At 57.3% G+C, this 17,884-nt stretch overlaps 3 protein-coding genes across 3 annotated transcripts; 1 reads left to right on the forward strand and 2 right to left on the reverse strand.

Moving 5' to 3' along the window:
• Positions 1–2,289: 2,289 nt before the first annotated feature.
• LOC138824368 (ribosomal protein S6 kinase beta-2) lies at positions 2,290–9,279 on the forward strand. Its single transcript, XM_070018225.1, has 15 exons — positions 2,290–2,497; positions 2,794–2,834; positions 2,934–3,054; positions 3,326–3,394; positions 5,200–5,347; positions 6,304–6,361; positions 6,451–6,551; positions 6,804–6,894; positions 6,983–7,073; positions 7,186–7,293; positions 8,063–8,125; positions 8,232–8,309; positions 8,392–8,499; positions 8,589–8,701; positions 8,893–9,279. Exons 1-15 carry the CDS (start codon positions 2,420–2,422, stop codon positions 9,080–9,082), a joined length of 1,458 nt encoding a protein of 485 aa, XP_069874326.1. The 5' UTR covers positions 2,290–2,419; the 3' UTR covers positions 9,083–9,279.
• An 81-nt stretch (positions 9,280–9,360) lies between these two features.
• On the reverse strand, positions 9,361–11,520 carry LOC138824369 (protein tyrosine phosphatase receptor type C-associated protein-like). The gene is made up of 2 exons (XM_070018226.1): positions 11,424–11,520; positions 9,361–10,144 (listed from the first exon to the last, which is right to left on the reverse strand). The coding sequence occupies exons 1-2, from the start codon at positions 11,424–11,426 to the stop codon at positions 9,536–9,538; spliced, it is 612 nt and encodes a 203-aa protein (XP_069874327.1). The 5' UTR covers positions 11,427–11,520; the 3' UTR covers positions 9,361–9,535.
• A 310-nt stretch (positions 11,521–11,830) lies between these two features.
• LOC138824370 (coronin-1B) lies at positions 11,831–17,884 on the reverse strand. Its single transcript, XM_070018228.1, has 11 exons — positions 17,801–17,884; positions 16,887–17,089; positions 16,431–16,553; positions 16,196–16,325; positions 15,834–16,015; positions 15,629–15,748; positions 14,357–14,461; positions 14,131–14,276; positions 13,866–13,923; positions 12,444–12,713; positions 11,831–12,292 (listed from the first exon to the last, which is right to left on the reverse strand). The coding sequence occupies exons 2-11, from the start codon at positions 17,085–17,087 to the stop codon at positions 12,167–12,169; spliced, it is 1,461 nt and encodes a 486-aa protein (XP_069874329.1). The 5' UTR covers positions 17,088–17,089; positions 17,801–17,884; the 3' UTR covers positions 11,831–12,166.

The raw sequence follows: 17,884 nt of genomic DNA on the forward strand, positions 1-17,884 counted from the left end.
AAATTGATGCTGGTTGTCTATAGGGAAAGAATGCTAACACCAACCCACTCTCCTAGTCAAACCTCGGAGACACCACTCACGAGCACTGTCTCCTCCCTAGTACCTCCAAGGCCACTCTTCCTCAGAGGTAATTAGTGGTCAGTTTGCTATTAGAGCTTCTCTCTAGGAATAGAAAAACTACAGACCAGTTCTAACCGAATGAAGACACCTGCATAGTAGAACTATTTTTCATCCTTTGTGCAACAAACTCCTACTTAAGGTTCCATGCATGTGGTTTGTATCTCATACATCCACTTTAAACCATGGGATGGCTACCATGTACATGTGCAGATACCTTGCAAATATCTGCCAAGGCATATCCTTCATTTTCCTCAGATCAGCCCACTATCGTTACAAGAACTCCTTCCACATTCTCTAAACCCTAGAAAGTTGAAATTTTCTTTCTTTTTTCTTCTTTGTTTGTTGTGGCACTGTCCCTCAGCTCTTCAGCTCAAAGCCAGTGCTCTACCACTTGAGCCAAAGTGCCACTTTGGTTTTCTGGTGGTTTCTTAGAGATAAGAGTCTCAGATTTTCCTGCCTGGGCTGGATTTGAATTGAGATCCTCGGATCTCAGTGTCCTTAGTAGCCAGGATTATAGGCGTGAGCCATCCGTACCTGACTAAAAAGCTGAAATTTTCTTAACCATGTGTTTGCTCTTGAGCCACCTAGCTTGAGCCTATCTTTTCCCTTAACAGTGTATTCTCTCTTTAATTAAACTCTTCGCTTTGCCACTTTATGCGTGTGTGTGTGTGTGTGTGTGTGTGTGTGTGTGTGTGTGTGTGTGTGTGTGTGTGTGTGTGTGTGTGTGTACCTTCATTCAATTCTTTGTTGGAAACTCCAAGAGTCTTGGATCTTCACCTCTGCAGTAGTAACACTTTGGCTCATGACACACTAGCACAGGCAGAGAGAATCTCTCTAGACTGTATTTGTTGTTCAGAATCAAGAATTCTGTTTCTGCTCAGCACAGGAGCTGTGACGCAGCTCCCCGGGCATTCCTACCCAAATAAAGTGACTGAGTGAAGTGCCTAGACTATGGGATTGTTTATCTCCAGTGGGGCTCAGCTGGGGAGGGGAGGAGGGAAGAAGGGGGAAATTCTGCAATCTGGGGCTAAGTGAAAACCAGCCCACAAGCTGGACCTCAGGAAGAATCTGTAGTAGGGATCTACCTTATACTCACCTCTGGTCCAAACCTGAGGCCCTCCTCTCGTGGGATCACAACCTGAGGCTACATTCAAGTAAACCCTTCACACGGAGGGGGGGGGGGACTTCTGGTGGCTCACGCCTGATCCTAGCTACTTAGAAGGCTGAGATCTAAGGATCTCAGTTCAAAGCCAGCCTAAGCAGGTAAGTCCCTGAAACTCTTATCTCCAACAAACCACCAGAAAACCAGAAGTGGTGCTGTGGCTCAAATGTAGAGGGCTTGCTTTGAGCTGAAGAGCTGAGGGACAGCGCCCAGGCGCAGAGTTCAAACCCCACAACCGATCAAAAAAAAAAAAAAAAGCCATCAACTAATCCCGTCACCACATCACCAACCTGGGAACCCCCAAATTCTGTCCTACAGAGTGGACACTAAGCCTCTTCTGTGCAAGAGGTAAAAACAAATAGATAAACCCCAGCAATCGGAGCACACACACAGCTAGGGTGGGGCAGTAAAGATCTGTATCAATTCTGATAAAATCTGCCCTTCCCTGCTTTAGGTTTCTAGCTCTGAAGTCCAACAAAGGTTTGGATCCTTTCCTAGTCAACTCGGTATTGAGAACCCTCTGAAGGCTTCAAGGCTGCAGCTACAGTCCCATATAACACAAATCAAGATGTCGTCTCAAGTCTTAGGCCAGGTTTAAGATGTTCACTCATCTTTTCATCCATATTCTGTAATGTGCCTATTCTGTACCAGGCAGTTGAATTTAGTAAGTGTGCTTAAGAATTGACAGAAGCTCCTGCTCAGATGTCCCAAGCTTTCTAGGACAGGATCCTGGTAACAGCCTGGCACTAAGCTTGACATTCACACCTGTGTGCACTTGTGACTCTCTACATCCAAACCCAGACTTTCCCTGGAGCCCCCAACTGGGAGCCTTTGAGTCGCTCCTATCTGATGCTGAACCGTAGTGTTTGGAAGAGAGGTTGACTAGAAAGCAGGTTCAGCGGGCTGAAGGGATAGGTAGGACGGGGCTCTTGGACTACAACTCCCGAAAGACATTGCGCAGGCGCCATCTTGGCTCCCGGCCAAATGAACAGGCCTGTCTGAAACCAGGCGAAGCTATTTTGCGTCACGGAGTCGGCGACATCTGGCGCGGAATGATTATGTACTGGCCCAGACCTGGGACTGTCAGTCCGAGCTCGGCTTCCAGCCCGCCGAGGGTCCTGCGGGGCCGGCGCGGCCATGGCGGCCGTGTTTGATCTAGACCTGGAGACGGAGGAAGGCAGCGAGGAGGAGGGCGAGCCGGAGTTCAGCCCCGCGGTGAGAGTGCTCCTCCCGGCGCCCCTGGATGTGGGAGCCGAGCCTGTCACTCGGGCCAGGCCAGAGCCGCGGCTCTGCTTCCCACAGTGGGCTCCGACCCCTGCACACCCCGACCCTCCTCCGCTCCGGCCCGCTTCCCTCTCCCCGCCCCTTCTCCCGTCCCCAGCTCGGGCACCGACTGTGGCTTTCTGCCCCCGCCTCTCCTCCCCAGCCCTTGCTATCTCCCACCCCTGCTCCCGCCTCTCCCCAGCCAAGCAGAGCCCCTTCCTTGCGTCTTACCCCTCGGTTTCTCACAGGATGTGTGTCCCCTTGCCGAGTTGAGGGCTGCTGGCCAGGAGTGAGTGCGGGTCCTGAAGGGGGTTGGGGGATGGAGTGGGGAAGGGGTCCCTGGGAGCGCCGGAGCCTGGTCTGAATTGACGACTTCTTGTGCCCGTAGGCCTGTGGGACAGTATGAGGAGGTGGAGCTGACCGAGACCAGTGTGAATGTGGGCGCTGAGCGCATCGGTCCGCACTGCTTTGAGCTGCTGCGTGTGCTGGGCAAGGGGGGCTATGGCAAGGTACTGGCACCCCACCCCCACTTCCACTTCCTCAGCTGCAGCCCTGGGGCCTTCTTAGGACTCTCAATACAGAGTTGACTTGGGAGGGAGCCACGCCTCTGATGGGATTCAGAGCTAGAAACCTAGGAGGGAAGGGCAGACGTTCTCAGTGGATAGAGATCTTTACCGACCCGCCCTTGGCTTTTCGGTCTCAAGGCTACAGCTGCAGGGTGGGGCTTCTTGAAGGTAGGTCTTGGAGAGGGAAGTTGATCCTGTCTCCCCTGCCCTACAGGTGTTCCAGGTTCGAAAAGTGCAAGGCACCAACTTGGGCAAAATATATGCCATGAAAGTCCTGAGGAAGGTGAGTCATTTGCTTAGCCAGCAAGTACTGTGGCTGCCAGCCCTGTGTGTGATGTCAGGCTTCCAAAGCCAGCTATCAACAGGACTGAGGACATGGTCCTTGCCTTTGTCATTGGCTAGTTTATTATTTGTTGCGATAATTATTGTAATTATTGATAATTGTTGGTGTATTGGAACTCCCAGGGGTCATGGGCCAGTGTTTGGCCGGGCATTTGTATCAGAACTGGTGAGGGGAATGCTGTTGGCCTCTAGTGCGTAGAGGCCAGGGATACTGCTGAACATTCCCCAGTGGACATGACCAACTCCCACAACAAAGCATTGTCTGCCCACTATGCCAATGTTATCAAAGTTAGTCAGGCTTTGTGGGCTGTACTTGTAGTCCCAGTGTTGGGGAAACTGAAGCAGTAGGAGCTTAAAAGTTCGAAGCCAACCTGGGTTACAGAATGAGACTGCATCTCCAAAGCATTAAAGAATTTAAAAAATAGTGTCAAGTTGAAAAACCCTTTGTTAGAGAGGATAAACCAGTCTCTGAAAAGGCTGACTGCAGCAAAATGGCAGAGCGTTTCAATGGAGTGACAGAATATGACAAAAAGGTCCTGGCTGGGAACCAAGAGAATCATGTAGAATATGTAAATGTTGTGGACCATTGACCTTTAAAAAAATTCCAGTTGTGGCCAGGCGCTGGTGGTTCACGCCAGTAATCCTAGCTATTCAGAGGGTGAGATCTGAGGATCATAGTTCAAAGCCAGTCCAGACAGGAAAGTCCTTGAGACTTTTTTCCAATTAACCACCAGAAAACTGGAAGTGGTGCTATGGCTCTAGTGGTAGAGCCCTAGCCTTGAGCAAAAGAGCTCAAGGACAGTGCCTAGGCCCCAAATTCAAGCCCCAGGACCAACAATAGATAGATAGATAGATAGATAGATAGATAGATAGATAGATAGATAGATAGATAGATAGATAGACAGATAAAAATCTAGTTGTTTTTGACCTGGCAGTTGTTGGCTGTAGGAAAGCAGCTCATTGTGATCATGTTTCACCATATGTCCCTGATTTTTTTTTTCTTTTTCTTTTTCTTTTTTTTTTTTTTTGCCTGTCCTATGGCTTGAACTCAGGGCCTGGACATTGTCCCTGAGCATCTTTTTTGTTCAAGGCTAGCACTCTATCACGAGCCACAGTGCCACTTCTGGCCTTTTCTGTGTATGTGGTACTGAAGAATCAAACCCAGGGCTTCATGTATGCTAGGCAAGTGCTCTACCACTAATCCACATTCCCAGCCCCTGTTTCCCTGATTTCATGTACTAATTATTGAGGGGGTGATCATGATGTCACTGTAGGTCCACAGTGTACTCAAGACCTTGGCTGGTAGGACTCAGTTGTGTTTAGTATGTAAAGAATTGTATCTTAGAGGGGCTGGGAAGGTGGTTCAGTGGTAGAGTGCTTGCTTTGTATGCATAAGGCCCTGGGTTCGATTCCTCAGCACCACATAAGCAAAAAGAAAAAAAGCTGGAAGTGCGCTGTGGCTCAAGTGGTAGAGTGCTAGCCTTGAGCTGAAGAGTTGAGGGACAGTGCCCAGGCCCAGAGTTCAGGCCTCACAACTGGACCCCCCCCCAAAAAAAAAATTGTATCTTGGAGTTTTACTGAATTACCAGCCCCTCTTTTGTTCCTCTGATTATTTGGAGTTTTGTTCAAGGTTAAACATTGTGCTTGCAAAATAATAAAAGCAGGAAGTGGAGGAGAAAATAAGGGTGTTGGCTAGTGAGAGGCTAAAGGAGAACTTCATCTTCTGATGGACCCCTGCATCTCTAGGCAAAAATCGTGCGCAATGCCAAGGACACAGCACACACTCGGGCTGAGAGAAACATTTTGGAGTCTGTGAAGCACCCGTTCATTGTAGAACTAGCCTATGCTTTCCAGACAGGTGGCAAACTCTACCTCATCTTGGAGTGCCTCAGCGGTAGGTGTCTGATCAGGGTGAGCTGGGGCAGCGTAAGCAGCATTGCTGACTTGGGGAACCCTGAGAGGGTTGCGTGTAGGCTCACCAGGAGGGCCTGCACATGCCCACGTACCCTTTGTCTCTTCATTTGTTCATCAGTTCATTCAGCAAACGTCTGTCCAGTGCCTAGTGTGTCCCATTGTTTTGGAGGTGGTTGGGGATGGTGGGAGTTTCCACAGAAGTCCAGAAGGTGGTTTTATGCATTTCTACTTGAGGTCCTCCATTTAGCTCTGTCTTCTGCAGTAGCCACTGTCCACTCTTGTAGCAGTCAGAGTGGGCAGTGGTCATTGTTCTTCCTTCACAGGAAGGCAACTCCTCTGCTTAATGGCCAGGTCTTCTTCTTAAAGTGCAATTGAGTCCTACACTCCTGCTCAGAACCTGCTGAGTCTATAATTTTGACACTGCTTTGGCCTCCAGGACCCATTGCTCACTGTGATGTGGGCCAGGCCTGCCCTTTCCTGCCCGCATCCCCAGCACCAGTTTTTCCCTTCATGTTCTGGATCTCAGTCTCTATCACAGAGCTGCCCTGCACAGCCAGTACCACCTCACTTTCTGTCTTGTGTTGGGATTAACTTCATCTCCCCTTCTCCACCGTGGGGTTGTGTAGTGAGGCTCTTGGACCTGGTGCCTCGGCCAGGTGCACTGGCACAGTGTGTGCGTGTCTGTCTCCCCATTAGAATGAGCAGCAGAGGGCAGTGGCTGGGTCTCCTCCTCTCTTCCCCCAGCCTCACTGAGCACAGGGCCAGGCACCGGATAGGCGTCCGTAGATGTTTGCTGATTTGAATTGAGTCCCCCACGGCAGCTCTGGGAGGCAGGTAGGGCGGGATTTATGAGCCCCACTTTCCCCAAGAAGCAATGGAGGCTCAGAGAGCAATAGGGCCGGGTCCTAGCACACGGCTACTATGTGTTTGTCACAGGTGGGGAGCTCTTCACACACCTGGAGCGAGAAGGCATCTTCCTGGAAGACACAGCCTGGTAGGTGTGATGTTTGCAGATCTCCTGAGGGGTCCCTGGCCCCATGCTATTCCTCCTTCCTCATACTTAACCCTGTCCTGTCTCTGCAGCTTCTACCTGGCGGAGATCACACTGGCTCTGGGTCATCTCCACTCCCAAGGCATTATCTACCGAGACCTCAAGCCCGAGAACATCATGCTCAACAACCAGGGTGCGCATCTGCAATCTGCGCACGCGCGCGCGCACACACACACACACACACACACACACACACACGAGGCATATACATGCATGTACTCTTCCTGTGTGTATGCACTCATAGGGTAGGCATATGCATGCACATATAAACACATGCACCCATGCACGCACACACAACTGCCAACCAGGATCTGAAGGGCAGAGCTAAGGAGCCTGTGGTAGGCAGGGTCCTGACGGTACCCCCCTCCCCCCAATTCTTCCTCAGGCCACATCAAACTGACAGACTTTGGCCTCTGCAAGGAGTCCATTCACGAGGGCGCTGTCACACACACCTTCTGTGGTACCATTGAGTACATGTAAGTGTCTCCTATCTGGTCAGGGGGGAGGAGGGCAGCCAGAGGGAGCTGGCCTGACTGACAGTTTTACCCAACCCCAATCCCCCAGGGCTCCTGAGATCCTGGTACGCAGTGGACACAACCGCGCGGTGGACTGGTGGAGCCTGGGAGCCCTGATGTACGACATGCTCACTGGATCGGCAAGTCCAGCCTCTGTGGGAGGAGGGCAGTGGTGGGGGAGAGCCCCCGCGTGGGCCTGGCCAGGGCCTGGTGGGAGGCCCACAGGCCGCCCTCACCTTCCGCCTCCTCCAGCCACCCTTCACCGCAGAGAACCGGAAGAAGACTATGGATAAGATCATCAAGGGGAAGCTGGTGCTGCCCCCCTACCTCACTCCGGATGCCCGGGACCTTGCCAAAAAGGTGAGGCTCCCTCCTGCCCACACCCCCAACTCTCCTCCTAGGCCCTGTGGGCCACATGTTCCTGGGTGTCTCCCTGGGTGGCTGAGCAGGCTGTGCCACCCCTGTGTGTGTAGGGGGACTCAGGCTGAACCCCCCTACCCCCGCCATACACAGACTTTGGGGTTGCAGACCTAAGTCCTGGTCTTAGCCTCTGTGGTAAGGCCAAGTCCTAGTCACAAAGCACCCTGGTAAGCTTGCGTGGGGTCAGCTGCTGGCCAGGCATGAGGGTGAGGATGGCGAGCATCACCCAGATCTAATGATGGAGCTTTTCTAAAGCCATCTGGAGCCGGGTGCCGGTGGCTCACGCCTGTCATCCTAGCTACTCAGGAGGCTGAGATCTGAGGATCACGGTTCAAAGCCAGCCTGGGCAGGAAAGTCTGTGAGATTCTTCTCTCCAATGATCCACCAGAAAACTGGAAGTGGCGCTGTGGCTCAAGTGGTAGAGCGCTTGCCTTGAGCTGAAGAGCGCAGGGACAGTGCCCAGGCCCAGAGTTCAAGCCCCACGACCGACAAAAAAAAAAAAAAAAAAAAAAAGTAAAGCTATCTGGGGTGACGCTAGCCATGCAAAACCTTTGTAAAGGCTTCCTGGAGAACGCGCCATCTGACTTACCCTGAAAGTTCTGGGGGGTTTGGCCCTCTTGGCCCTGGCCAGCCCTGGGGGGCGGGGGGGTTTCTGGGTGTCACCCAGTCGTGGCTCCCCCGGCTCTCACCCTCTGCCCTGACCCTGTAGTTTCTGAAGCGGAATCCCATCCAGCGGATAGGAGGCGGCCCTGGGGACGCGGCTGAAGTGCAGGTGAGTGTGGGGCCACCTGAGGGGGCAGGGCCCGAGGACATAGCAGCTACCACTGGGACCAGGCAGAGGGACCGCTTGGCATGTTTGGGGTACTCCCTACCCTCAGAGGCACCCCTTCTTCCGCCACATCAACTGGAACGACCTCCTGGCCCGCCGCGTGGACCCTCCTTTCAGGCCGAGTCTGGTGAGTACGGGTCTGAACCCAGGGCAGGGGCGGCTGTCCCCTTGGGGTCCCTCGAACCCTCCTCGTTTGGGTCTGCTTACAGCAGTCGGAGGAGGACGTGAGCCAGTTTGATACCCGCTTCACGCGGCAGACGCCAGTGGACAGTCCAGACGACACAGCCCTTAGTGAGAGTGCTGACCAGGCCTTTCTGGTAGTGCAGGGCGGGGGGCCTGGGGGAGCTGGAGGGGATCGCAGCCCAGGGGTGCGGTCACTCAGCATGGCCCGGCCCCACCTCTCCAGGGCTTCACGTACGTGGCGCCCTCTGTCCTGGACAGCATCAAGGAGGGCTTCTCCTTCCAGCCCAAGCTACGCTCCCCAAGGCGCCTCAACAGCAGCCCCCGCACCCCTATCAGGTACCGAGGTGCAGAGTGCATGGCTGGGGGAGGGCTCTGGCCCATGCACAGCAGACCTCAGCTGCTGCACACCGGGTCTGGGCAGGGGCTTACGCCTGGGAGCTCCTGTGCGGCCTGCCTTTCCTCCCCCAGTGCCACCTCCCCAGCGGGGTCCTGGGGGCTCTGACTCTCTGCCTTGTTTTCCCCTGTAGCCCCCTCAAGTTTTCCCCTTTTGAGGGGTTCCGGCCAAGCCCTGGCCCACCAGAACCCATCGATCCACCTCTGCCTCCACTCCTGCCGCCCCCATCGCCGCCGCCGCCCTCCAGCTCCGCCCCTCTCCCCATCCGGCCCCCCTCGGGGGCCAAGAAGTCCAAGAAGGGCCGCGGGCGCCCCAGGCGCTAGGATGGTGGGGACAAGGGTGGCACCGAGGGAAGTGAGGCCCCGTGCCAGCTTCAGGAGCCTGGTGTGGCCAGGGGACAGAGGGGGGTCTGGTGAGGATGTGGGGGCCCAGAATCACGCACGTGGAAGGCTGCACACTGCAGGTGGGGGACGCCACGCTGCGCTGTGCCCTTGTAGAATTAAAAGACTAAATCATGGCACACAGACTGGCTTCCACTGGGCTCCAGAGCAAGGGAGGCCCCCGGCTTAGGGAGAGGAGGGACATTTCAGGACCCCAGAACCACAGGGCTGCGTGCTTTTATTTCAGGGGTGCCCCAACGCTTGTGGGGTAACTGCCGTTCTGAAGGAGGAGCGCTCAGGCTTGGAGACTGGGGGTACTATCTGGGGTTTGGGTGACAGCAGGTCTAGGGCAAGCTTGGGAAGCGGTGGCACGGGTCTGGGACCTGAGGCTGGCTCCTACAGCGCTGTGACGTGGAGGCCCGGGCCTCCTGCCGCCCTGGCGCTGTCGTCCCACGCCGCACTGCCCGAAAACGCATGCAGGTCGCTCAGCAGGGCCTCAGCACTGCCCCCTGAGCCCACCGGCCCCACAGAGCCGAGGCCCAGGGCCCCTTCGTGGTCACTGTCCTGTGCTTCCAGGGCCTGCTCGGGGTGGAGTCCAGAGCCCCGCTGCTGCTCCTTTGCTCCCAGGACAGCCTCCTCTAGGCAGACACTGTCGCTGATGTCCTCATCTTCTGCATCCTGCTCATCCTCCTGCTGTTCTGGGTCCTCTGGGGACCCCAAGTCAGTGTGGGTCTGAAGCCAGCGGCCTGGGGGGCTGGCCCAGAGCAGGCGGCGGGTACGGCCCCACAGCGCGGCCCCCAGGCGGGCCGGGTGGTAGTAGCCCCCCGAGTCTCGGCTGAGGCGGCGCCAGGCTAAGGCCAGGCCTGTGACCAGCAACAGGAGCAGCAGCAGCAGCAGGACAATGGTGACAGAGCTGGAGCCTGCGCCACCCTCTGATCCACCTCCGGAGCCCAGGGCCCCTGGCAGGGCCAGCAGCACTCCAAGCCCGAGGGCACGGGGCAGAGCCTGTGGGAGATGGGGTACAGGGGAGGCTTGTCATCTGGGCCTGGCTGGCTTGCTGAGACCACATTCCGTCTTTCTCTGAGAAAGTGTTCTGTTGCTTCTCAGACAAAGTGGGGACAGTCAAGCAGAAAAGCCTCAGTTGTTATTTGGGGCCCTGGTCCAGCATGACCAGCCCCCAACCCTGCCACTCGCCTCTGCAGCCCGCAGCCTCGGCTTTCCCCTCTGCCCTAAACACTGCACCCCACAGCCACATGGCTGCCTGCTCACCTCAGCCTCAGCTCCACCGAGATGAGGCCCAGCCTTTGACCACCAGCCTGCTGTTTATGACTGTGGTCAGCCACTCAACACCCCCCACATCCCCTCACCCACCCTGCCTTCTCCCATTGCACCTCTCACAGAGTAATTCTATTCGCATATGCTGTTGGCCCCTCAACCAGAGTAAATTGCAGGACAGCAATGAAATTGGGGGGTCCAAACACCTAGATCCATATCTTGATGCTTAGTATTGCCAACACAACATCAAAACTACCAAGGGTGGAGGCGGAGCGGGGAGAAGGGGCCTGCAAGGTATCAGCCAGGCAGGACACCCAGGCAAGCTTTCATCTTCTGCTTGGTTGGGACCCAGGATCAGAGTCCTTGAGCCGTACTCTTCCTCCTAGCCATGGGGCTGCCCCAGCTGCAGTTTCCGTTCAGCGCCCCATCTGTCCCCCGGTCCCCAAGGGCCCCAGAGCCGGGGCTGGTGGGTGCAGCTGTCAGGAAGCCTGCGGTCGGAACAAGGCAGGTGGGGTATGTGGTAGAACGGGTGCTGGGTGAAAGTTTTCCTCCAGTCCCCCAGGCTCCCGGGGCAAGAGCCATGTCCAAGGCTCAGCTCACAAGAGGCCCAGAGGAGGTCCAGCCCAGGGGTCCTGAGCAGAACCAAACCTGGAGCAAAGTAATTTTTTGTTGTTGTTGGTCACGGGTCTTGAACTCGGCCTGCATGCTGTCCCTCAGCTCTTCAGCTCAAGGCGAGTGCTCTACCACTTGAGCCACAGTGCCACTTTGGTTTTCCTGTGGTTTAAGAGTCCCATGGACTTTCTTGCCAGGGCTGGCTTTGAACCAAGATCCTCAGATCTCAGCTTCCTGAGATCTGAATTATATATAGGCATGAGCTTGGAACTGGTGCCCAGCTTAGAACAGTAATATTGAGCCCCACAAAGCCTGGCAGCCCAGCTCCCCCCACCCCATGATCTCCCTGGGTCTTCTGCCCCAAGTTCCCAAGAGCCCAGCAGGCTTCATTGCTCACCATTGGTCCACTGGCCTCTGTGCTGGGAGCCCACCTCCAGTTCTGGCTGTGTTGAGCAAGAAGTGAGCCCCAGAGCTCTCAACTGCAGCTACGGGTTACCCGACACTTCCGCTTCCTGCCCACAATGCCCCACCCACTCCTGCCTGTCACAGGACCCTGGTGGAGCCTCAGCATCTTAGGACCACCAAACTCACCAAACTGTCCAGGCCTCGCAAGATGAGGCCCAAACCACAGAGCCTGTGATCAGGCCTGCACGGGAGGAGCAAGCCCTTCTCAGAGCAGGGCACAGAGGCATGTATCCGCAGGTCTTCTGCTCCAGTCTGCCTGGAGGGGTTCAGGGGAGCGGTTCCCACACCTCACCTGCCCAGGCTCCAAGACTCCTGCCCTCTGCAGCAACAGCGCAAACGTAGCTTTTAAAAAGAGAATTTTATTTGGAATGAAAATATAGATCCCATTCTTGCCATCTTCTCTGGGGAGGGGGCAGAGGGTTGGATGGGCCAGAGACGCGGTCCCTCAGAATACAGGCGAGCTTGAACAAAGATTCCCCCCATATATACGAATGACAAGCTAGGCAGTGGCCTACCACGGCCCCAGGCAGGGGTGAGGGCACAGTGGCTCATGCCCTGCCCCAGAAGCCCTGGGCAGCCGAGTCTGGTGAGGCCTGCCGGCAGAAGTGAAGTGAGAAGGGTCTGAAGGAGGCGTGTGGGCACGGGCACAGGCACGGGCACGGGCGGGCAGCAGCCCTAAGCATCCCCGTTCTCCAGGCGGCCGAGCTGCTCCTCCAGGCGGCCGATGCGCTCTCCCTGCTCCTTGACCAGAGCCCGCAGCCTCCGAAGCTCCTGCACCACTTCCTCCAGCTTCCCAGCCTCCTGCAGGGACATCCGAGGTCAGGGGCCAGTAGCCACACGGCTCCCCAAACCTACCACCGGGAAGAAGCCTGAGGCCCAGGCAGCGTCCAGGTGCACGGCAGATGAGGCCAACATCTGGGACTCCCTACCACCACCCTTGACTGGCACCTACCCCGGCCCCCACGAGGCTGCTGCTGGGGGCAGTGTCAGCAGTGGCGGAGGCGGCTGTGGATGTCCCGGGGCGGGCAGCGCTGGTGGGCCGGCTGTCTGACAGCACGTTGCGCCGGCTGACCTTCAGGTCACGCTGCTTGCTGGGCACATATGCCTCTCGCAGTGAGATGAGGATGGGGTCTGCATCCCGCCCGCTCACCCACTCCTCTGCCTCCAGGGCTGCCTCGGGCCCTGCTGTGTTGGGGTACAGATCATCCTGGAAGAGGTCGGACTGCAGGGCAGGCAGGTGGGAGAGAAGAGCACAGTCAGGGACTTTTCATCTGGTCCCTACGTGGCCACCTCCCCCCGCGCGCCCTCCCCTCCCCCCTCCAGCCTCCAGGGCTGCACTGGCAGCCCAGCCTCCAGTGTTCCAGGCTGGGCCGCAGGTGACAGCGCTTGCCAAGCAAGGACAAAGCTTTGCATCAAAACCCACGTACCACCAAAAAACCCCACTAAAATCAAAACCTGCTCTTTCACTTCCTTTCTGGGCCTCTATGATTCCCGGCGCCCTCTGAGATTCTCCCTAGCCTCCCCAGCCAGAATCCTAGAATCCCAGTCCTCACCCTCCCCTGCAAACCACAGGGGTGGCTATGTGGCTTTGTTGGTTCCTGGGAGCTACACTGTGCCTGCAGATGGTGAGCTCATGGGAGGCTCTCAGCCTCGCTCTGGCTGCCCTGAGACGTGCCTGGCACGTTGAATGCAGCTGCTCTGAACTCGAGCTGAGAACAGTGGCAGTGTGTCCCAAGCTCCAGGCTGCACGTCTGAGGCCAAGCCACGTGTGGCCTGGCCCCTCTTCACCTGACTCCACGGCAGCCACAACACCCATCCCTCGTTCCACTCTCAGCTCCAACCTTCTGCCAAACCCTGCGTCGGTCCCGCCTCTTAGAGGAGGCCTTCCATGACTGCCACTCTCTCTTCTTCTTTTTTTTTTTTTTTTTTTGGTCAGTCTTGGGGCTTGAACTCAAGGCCTGGACTTTGTCCCTCAGCTCTTCAGCCTAAGGCTAGCGCTCTACCATTTGAGCCGCAGTCCTACTTCTGCTTTTCTGCTTATTGAAGATAAGAGTCTCACAGACTTTCCTGCCCAGGCTGGCTTTGAACCGCGATCCTCGGATCTCAGCCTCCTGAGTAGCTAGGATTACAGGCATGAGCCACCAGCACTCGGCTAGGACTGCCACTCCTGACTGTCTGGCGTCTGTGTCCTATGGCTTGTCCACAGCAGGACCTCAGCTCTCCCTGTCATCCGTGAGCACGTGGGTGAGATCTTGGGCACAATGGTGTTCATCTAGCCCACCAGCACACCCATTCTTAGGCCCAGCCCGTCACCCTGTGCGGCTCTTCTGCTAGAAAAGCGAGCAGGTGGGCGGGGGGAGCCTAGTGGCCTCACCTTTCTTGGCACAGTCATAACAATGGGCTCACACTTGCGCTCATGTAGTTTGTAGAACCTGGGAAAGGAGTTGAGGAGCCATGAGTGAGCCGGCTTTCCTGGCTGCCTCCCACCCTCTAGAGGCAGAGCTGCGATCTCACACACAGCTTCCTTGGGACTCTCCCACAGACAGACCACCCTGCTTCTCTGCTTCGAGGGTCCTTGGGCCCTGTTCCCAGGCTGACCCGTACCCAGGCCGGGATCCCACCTCAGCGGCCCCTCTTACCGGGCAATCTCACACTTGCTGACCTCCAAGCCCCTCTTGGGCATGCTGCCCATGCCCCTCTGGGGCTCCTTGCTGGTGAAGGTGTTCAGGAAGTGGATGAAAGGAGACTCGTCTGTGATCTCAAAGTACCGGATACTGGAGTCACCCTGTGGGGAGAGGGGGTCAGCAGCTGGCCGTGCCCCTTCCCTGCGTCGGCCAAGCCCCCCCCCCCCCCCCCCGGTCTCACCTTGCCACAGACATAGACCACGTTGGTGTCAGGGTCATAGAAGGGCAGCAGGGCCCCATTGCTCGAGTCCAGCTCCTGCAGGGCCATAGGCTCCTGGAGGTTTTCCTGGAACACAGAGGGAAGTAAGGCCACGCCAGCCCCCCTCAGCCCAGACCCCTCAGCCCTGGCCTCAGTTGCCTTCACACGTCACACTGCCCCAACCTGCAGCTGGTTTTCTGTTCCCAGTGTCCACTTTTTTTTTTTTTTGGTCAGTCATGGGGCTTGAACTCTGTGCCTAGGCGCTGTCCCTGAGCTCTTCAGCTCAAGGTGAGCGCTCTACCACTTGAGCCACAGCACCACTGTCAGTTTTCTAGTAGTTTATTGGAGATAAGAGTCTCACCGGGCTGGGAAGGTGGCTCAGTGGTAGAGCGCTTGCCTTGCATGCATGAGGCCCTGGGTTTGATTCCTCAGCACCACATAGGCAGAAAAAGCCAGAAGTGGTGCTGTGGCTCAAGTGGTAGAGTGCTAGCCTTGAGCTGAAGAGCTGAGGGACAGTGCTCAGGCCCAGAGTTCAGGCCCCATGACTGGCAAAAAATTAAAATTAAAAAAAAAGGGGCTGGGAAGCTGGCTCAGTGGTAGAGCACTTGCCTTGCATGCATGAGGCCCTGGGTTCGATTCCTCAGCACCACATAAGCAAAAAGAAAAAAGCCGGAAGTGGCGCTGTGGCTCAAGTGGTAGAGCGCTAGCCTTGAGCTGAAGAGCTTAGGGACAGCGCCCAGGCCCAGAGTTCAGTCCCCATGACCGGACCCAAAAAAAAAAAAAAAGAGTCTCATGGACTTTCCTGCCAAGGTTGGCTTTGAACCGTGATCCTCAGATCTCAGCCTCCTGAGTAGCTAGAATTATAGGTGTGAGCTACCAGCGCCCGGCTAGTGTCCGCTTTCTTGGCCTCTTCCAGGCCTAAGACTCCTCCCAGGCCTCTAACCAAAAGTGGAGAACATCGCTGTCATGGGAGCCTGCAAGGCCGGGCAGCACCAGCCTGTCTCAAAGGGGCCCTGGAGGTCAGTGCAGATGCCCGTGACTGTGGGCCGGCTCAGAAGGGCAAAGGCAAGGAGAAGGCTTCCGAGGGAGTGCTGGGCAGCAGGGACACGGAGGAGTTGGAAGATCCTGGGGTCTGGAGGGCCTCATGAGCCAAACTAAGGGTCTGGGAAGCACAGCCCTCTCTTAAGTGGAGCCCCCTGGGGCAGCAGCCCGAGTCCCTAAGCTGTCGCCTCAGGCTGTCCCCACATTACTCACTGGATCCCAGAGTGCCAGCTGCCGTTCACTCATACGACTGAAGCCCGTGGTGAACACCTTGCCATCTGCCAGGAAGATGGCCCGCATGGGCCGGGCCCCTTCATGAGCCTTCTCTATCTCCTGTGGGAAGGACAGGTAGCCAGTTCAGCATCCATCAAACCCCTCGGCCTATCCACAGCTGTCCTCGCCCTCCTGGGCCACCTACAGCAACCAAGGTGCCCCGGCGGGGGTCAATGATGCGCACGCTCTTGTCTTTACACGCGGAGCAGAAGAGGCTGCCGTTGCGATTCCAGCTGACGTTGTAGATGAGGTCGGGGTGCAAGCTATCTAGGCGGTACAGCTCCTCGGCGGTCCCCACGTTCCAGATGAGCACCACATTGTCGCAACCTGGCACGCAGGAGAACATTACTTCAAGTCCAGGGGTATGGAGGCAGAGGGGCCTCAGCCTACCAGGTCCACTTTGCCAACTCCCCCTGGACCTCAGGAGGCCTCAGTTTCCCTATCTGTCAGGTGGGCCTGGGAGAGGCACCTATGGAGAGGGCGTGGGGGTGGGAGAGCCGTGCAGACCTGCACTGAGCAGCACATTTCGGGCTGTGGGATGCCAGGTGACAATGCCCACACGCTTGGTGTGCCCCTCTAGCACCACTACTGGCTCCGTCAGCGGGGAGGTCAGCCCGTTCTCCGGGATCTGCCATACCTGCAGTAGGGGTGAGGATGCTGGGCTGAGGCTCCGCTTGTGCCCCCACCTCAGGCCAGCAGCTCGGAGCCACGCCCAGGACCCTGGCCTGAACAGTGTGCTCACCATCACGGTGCAGTCCTCTGAGCCGCTGGCAATGACTTCGTCATTGTGGGGGCACCAGTCAATGTCCAGGACAGGTCCCGTGTGCCCACACACTGTCGGGTAGGCCTTGTCAATGCGGCCTGTCTGTGGGCGGGAGGACACAGTCAGCAGAGACACCCTCCCACCCCCACCCCGGACAACATGCCTCCCTCCCAGGGGCTTATGCCCCTCCACAGAGGGAGAATGACATGTGAACCATGGTTCAAGGGTGACCCAGATGGGCCCCACCCACAAGGTGAGCAGGAAATGTCTATAGTCTCTGACCTGATGGTAATAAACACCTTCTCTACCTGTGCTAATATCTTCTGGGTAGTAATTCAGGATTATGATACCTGCTCAGAAAGGGGGATGGGGCAGATACGCATGGGTGTGGCTCAGGCACCCCCAGCCCTCCTCCCTACAGCTGATGGGGCCTACCTTGCCTAAGGGGAGAACCATAAAGGCGCCTCCACCACTGGCCTCCACAATCACAGCCAGGAACTTGGGGTTGACGGCGCAGAAGGTGCTGTCCCAGGTAACGCGGGACACCCGAATGTCTTCATAACATTGATCATTCTTGACCGGCTGCCCGAACACATGCCGGAATTTGCTCTGCCGAACCACTTTACGGAAGGACATGTCTGCAGGACAGAGGGCCCTGGATCAGTGCGGGCCCTCCGAACAAACCCCCCACCCCCACCCCGTCCTTCCAGGGCTGCCCAGAGGGCTGAGGGAGGATGAGAGGGAGGCCAGGTCATTGCAATCCACTTGGGTCTGTTTCTCCAGTTATGGAATGGGGTCACAGATGCAGCCCATGCTGCCTCCTCAGCTGGTGGTTTGAGTAGGTAAATGCACCACCCGGGCCCTGTCCACTGCGGACACCTGACCGGGGCTGTGCAGCCCCTCCCTGCTGGGCTATGTGGTGCTGAAACGGAGAGGGCTTAGCTCTCCTGCAGGTCCCCGCGCTCGGGCAGCCCTTCCTGCCCGGGGATCTGCAGCTGGGAGACGGGGAGGGGAGGCTGGCGAGGTCTTCCCACCAGGCCCCGCTCAGCGTCCCGGGAAGCCCGGCCGCAGACCCCGGCAGGACCCGGTGGAGGACCGGGCGGGGGGTTCGCGGGAGACGGCGCCGCCAGCCGCCGAGCATCTCCCGCGGCCTCGGAGCGCGGCCTCCGGGAGCCAGGACCCAACTTCCAGAGCCCCCCCCCCCCGGCCCGCCCCGAGGGGAGAGGCTGGGAATTCCAGGGTGCGGGGACCCGGGGTGGGGCGCAGCGGGAGGGACGGGCTCCCCGGACTCGCGCCCCCGCCCCGGGCCCCGCCCCGCCCGCGCCCCGCCGCGGTCCCGCCGCGCTCACCGCTCGCCACTGGCCGGGGCGCCGGGGGAGGGGGCTGCGCGGCGGCCTCGGGCGGCTCCGGATCCCGGTGTCTGGGAAGCAGGA

Source organism: Dipodomys merriami, unplaced genomic scaffold, assembly GCF_024711535.1.
Source record: "Dipodomys merriami isolate MVZ:Mamm:240054 unplaced genomic scaffold, mDipMer1.0.p SCAF_128, whole genome shotgun sequence".
NCBI lineage: Eukaryota > Metazoa > Chordata > Mammalia > Rodentia > Heteromyidae > Dipodomys > Dipodomys merriami.